Raw genomic sequence first — 3,518 nt, 5'->3', positions numbered from 1 at the left:
AGCAGGCGTAAGAAAAGCCTGAATTGTTGAACCATGTGATTGAAGGGCAAATGGGCTAGACTCATAATAGCCATAACTGCAGGCAAAAACCTTCATTTTCAGCACCATTTACTTGTGGGGGCTGCTCTTGTTTGCCCCTTTCTAGTGGACCAGCACAGTCTGCCCTCCTTGCAGTGGACCTATGTGCATTCTATTTCACTTCACATCCCACTGTGCCCTTTACCTCTGGGGGGTTGCTCAGTCTTCAGCCTCAGGATCATTGGATACAGGGTGCAAGTAACCCTAATTGACCCCTGTAACTGGAACCAAGGATTCAGGACTTGCCAGACCTGGCTTTGCTGCACAAAGATGCTAACCATAGAATGGACAAACAGGAACGAAGGCCCCCCTCCTCAATCACTGCTAGCCACGTCTATTCTTGGGCTGCCCTCACTGCTAGCCACGTCTATTCTTGGGCTGCCCTCACCGTCCCTGTTCATGGATAAACACACCCAATAGCCACAGTCAAATCAAGACAGTCTGTTTATTTGGGGGAAACACCACTTTAGTGAAATCTCAGTAAAATAAATACATGACTACACATTATCTTACACTATTTACAACTTGTAGGATGAAATGTTGACCTAGAAGCCTTGAATCCTATTTGTGAATTCTTTTCAAGGCAAATGGGTGAGGTCAACAGCCACATCACGGGATAACAGGATAACAAGGGTCTACTTTATTTCAAGTTTGGGAGAAGGCTGCACTTCTCGCAGATCTGAGTGGGGAGCATATGAGTCAGGGACTTGCCGTTAATGGCCACCAGCAGCTGCAACTTGCCCAGACAGTCCTGCAAAGCTTCCTCGGGATGCCCCACCAGGCATAAGTCCACCCGGTGTGGCAGCTGCAGCATACGGTCAGCAAGCGCCAGGCAACAGATGGCCAGCAGGGAGGGGGCGTAGTTGGTGAAGGCGTAGTCGGCTAGGCTCAGCTCCGCCACCCCGCGAGCCAGAGTTTGTGCCTCCAGGGCTTCTGAGGCCTCCACCTGTCCAGCCTCCACACGCGCTTGGGTAAAATGCTCCAGGAAGAAACTGATAGTTGGCGCGCCCAGGCTGAAGTGCAGCTTGTGCAGTACGATGCATTCGAGGTTGCAAAGCTGTTGCCGTGAGAAGGCACCACAGCACAGGGCCAGGAGCTGTTTCACCCGAGGCGGGTGCACCTCCACCTGTAACACAGGGGCGCTCAGCCCCCACCGTGCAGCATCCAGAGCTAGATCCACCCCAGTCTTAAAGAACTCCCGCCACACCATCCCTTCCAGCGAGTCAACTGAGGTTTCACTTTGCATTACTTAAATTTAAATTACCTGGGCATACTTGCAGCTACTGTCCAGTAGTTTCTTATAAGGCATAAGACATCTTGACCCCACCCTATGCCCGCTAAAATAGCAGCACTATACAGACGTGTTGGAATTTACTTCAGCCTTTTTTCTTTGGGGATTGGGAGGAGGGGGGTGTTAGTTTGTGGGGGAATAGAATTGTGATGTTAAGGCGGTGGGAGTGTGTAAATTTGCAAACGTCTGGCAGACGTTTATCCGAGAACCCAGCACTGAATCTGCGCACTAGAGAGCCAGAGCTGGGAATTTAGTTGTCCCTTAGACCCCGTGTGGAGGTACCTGTTTGCAAGCGATAAGCAGGGAAGTGACCCCGAGCAGTTGGAAGCAGTCTGCAGCCACAGGCGTTGTGGTAAGGAAGCGGTCCAGAGTATTCACCGTCAGGCACAGCGACTCGAAGGAAAGGCCAAATTGGCGGTGCACGGGAATCAGCCAGCTGAGCAGCTTACAGCGGGATGCCGCCGTCACCTGCCGGAGGAGGAGGGAGGCGGCCGCCTGAGCCTAGTACCGATTGAGGCTGCTGAAAGGGACCGGCCGAGAAGATCCAAAGAGCTTCCCCAGAAGGAGACAAGAAGGGAAATAGCAAAAATGCTCTGGAAACAAGGAAACGCTCGCCGTGCGTTGCTGTGGTAAGAGCACGAGCCAGGCTAGGCGTCGCGATTCGGGGGGACCTTGTCCATTTACCTCGTGGGGTTCTCTCGGCATTCTCCTGGGTCCCTCACTTTGCGGGTAAAGAAACAAGCCTAGGATTGTTAAATAATTGGCCCGAGGTCGGAAGGAGACCCGATTCGAACCCCCAAGCTGTCTTACTCTGCACACTACCTCGTTCTCACTAATCAGTTTGGAGACTTCGGGGATGTAACTTAAGCCGCCTTGGCCCCACTTTTCTCCACTGGTAAAATGAAGCCGGTAACCTTGCCCGCCGAAGCCCCTTCCCGCCCAGGCAGGGTGCAGGAACTGGGGCTGGCGTGGCTGGCACGCCGTGAAGGGCAGACAGAGTAGAAAAGGAGAAAGCCCGAGAGGAAAAAAGGCGGTGAGAAGCGGCTCTACCAGCGCCTCACTTGTGGCTGCCGCGCCAGCGGCTCCCGCGGGTGGAAGTGGCTCTCCCGCGCCCTGCAAAAGGCGTAGCAGCTCTGGCCATAGTCGCGGAAGGTCTGTAGATCTAGCTGCAGCGAGTGCTGGGCAGGACCTAGTAAGCGGCTGCAACTTCGAGCTGTGAACACCGCTGGACTGTCGGAGCCGTCCGAGCCGGAACTGGGGGACTCGAACAGGTCGCAAACGCCAGAGTCCCCGGGGAGCGGGCACTGGTGCAGCGGTTGCAGCGGCTGCTTCCTGCGGAGGCGTGGGCGCCTGCTCTTCTTCACTGGGGCGCGCAGGTTCTGGTCACTGTCCCTTCTCCCAGCCGGGACGGCGGGGCTCACCGGGCTGGTGGGGCAGGGTGTCACCATGACGGAGCGGGTAGTGGCTCTCCTCGTTCCAAGCTGCTGTAGGCTGAACGCGCGCGCGCGAATGCCCTGGAAGCCAGACCAGACGGCCCGCGGGGCTCTAAGTACTCGGCCTGCCCCTTCCCTCTACCACACCCCCGGCCTCTCACTGGCTGAGCCCTGAGCGGCGCGGGAGCCACGCTTTCCCGGCTAAAGAACCGCTCTGGAGCCCGCGGTTGGCAGCGCTAAGCCTTCGCGGTCGGCGAGGGGGAGGAGCTGCAGCGGCCAGCTCACCGGCCCCACTGCTCCGCGCGTTCCTCGTTACCCCGGCAACCGAGCGGGGGTCGCGGCACGAGCCGGGCGCGCAAAGTCTGGTGGGAGTGGGCGGGGACTAAGCGGCGAAACCAGCTGAGCGCGCGACTCAGCTGAGGAGCTCCACGCGCGAGGAAAAAAACACCCCCCCCCGCGCCGGGGGGCATTCCCAGTCCTAGACCAGATGGTCTCGAGCTCCTTCCTTGTCGCCTCTAATCCAGGTCGGTAATTTTGTAAAGAGCCGTCTCTGAGAGCCAAACGAAATCTCCAGCTAGAATTCTGTTAGGTTTGGACAGTTTTCTTCAGAGACCCAATACTGTAATTAATCGCGTTTGCGGTTTTTAAGGCAGGATCTGAGTAACCAGCATCCCTTCATCCACCGCTGTTTGGGAAGCGAAGCCAAGGAGGCGCAC

The 3,518-nt window shown here is 56.6% G+C and overlaps 1 protein-coding gene across 1 annotated transcript; it reads right to left on the bottom strand.

The window, feature by feature from the left end:
- Nucleotides 1–718: 718 nt before the first annotated feature.
- Nucleotides 719–2,817, bottom strand: CCNO (cyclin O). Its single transcript, XM_004678463.1, has 3 exons — nucleotides 2,431–2,817; nucleotides 1,652–1,837; nucleotides 719–1,204 (listed from the first exon to the last, which is right to left on the bottom strand). Exons 1-3 carry the CDS (start codon nucleotides 2,815–2,817, stop codon nucleotides 719–721), a joined length of 1,059 nt encoding a protein of 352 aa, XP_004678520.1.
- Between the last annotated feature and the right edge of the window lie 701 nt (nucleotides 2,818–3,518).

The sequence above is a fragment of the Condylura cristata genome, unplaced genomic scaffold (assembly GCF_000260355.1).
Source record: "Condylura cristata isolate star-nosed mole 26May11 unplaced genomic scaffold, ConCri1.0 scaffold00007, whole genome shotgun sequence".
Lineage (NCBI taxonomy): Eukaryota > Metazoa > Chordata > Mammalia > Eulipotyphla > Talpidae > Condylura > Condylura cristata.
This window is presented reverse-complemented; position numbering and strand designations above follow the sequence as displayed.

Bases quoted from the DNA above. Each gene is read 5' to 3' on its own strand.
- CCNO (XM_004678463.1), bottom strand. From the start codon at position 2,817: ATGGTGACACCCTGCCCCACCAGCCCGGTGAGCCCCGCCGTCCCGGCT. The intron at 1,838-2,430 runs GTGAGGCGCTGG...CTCCTCCGGCAG, and splicing joins CGCTGGCGCGGCAGCCACAA to GTGACGGCGGCATCCCGCTG. The intron at 1,205-1,651 runs GTACCTCCACAC...CCTGTGTTACAG, and splicing joins TGCTTATCGCTTGCAAACAG to GTGGAGGTGCACCCGCCTCG.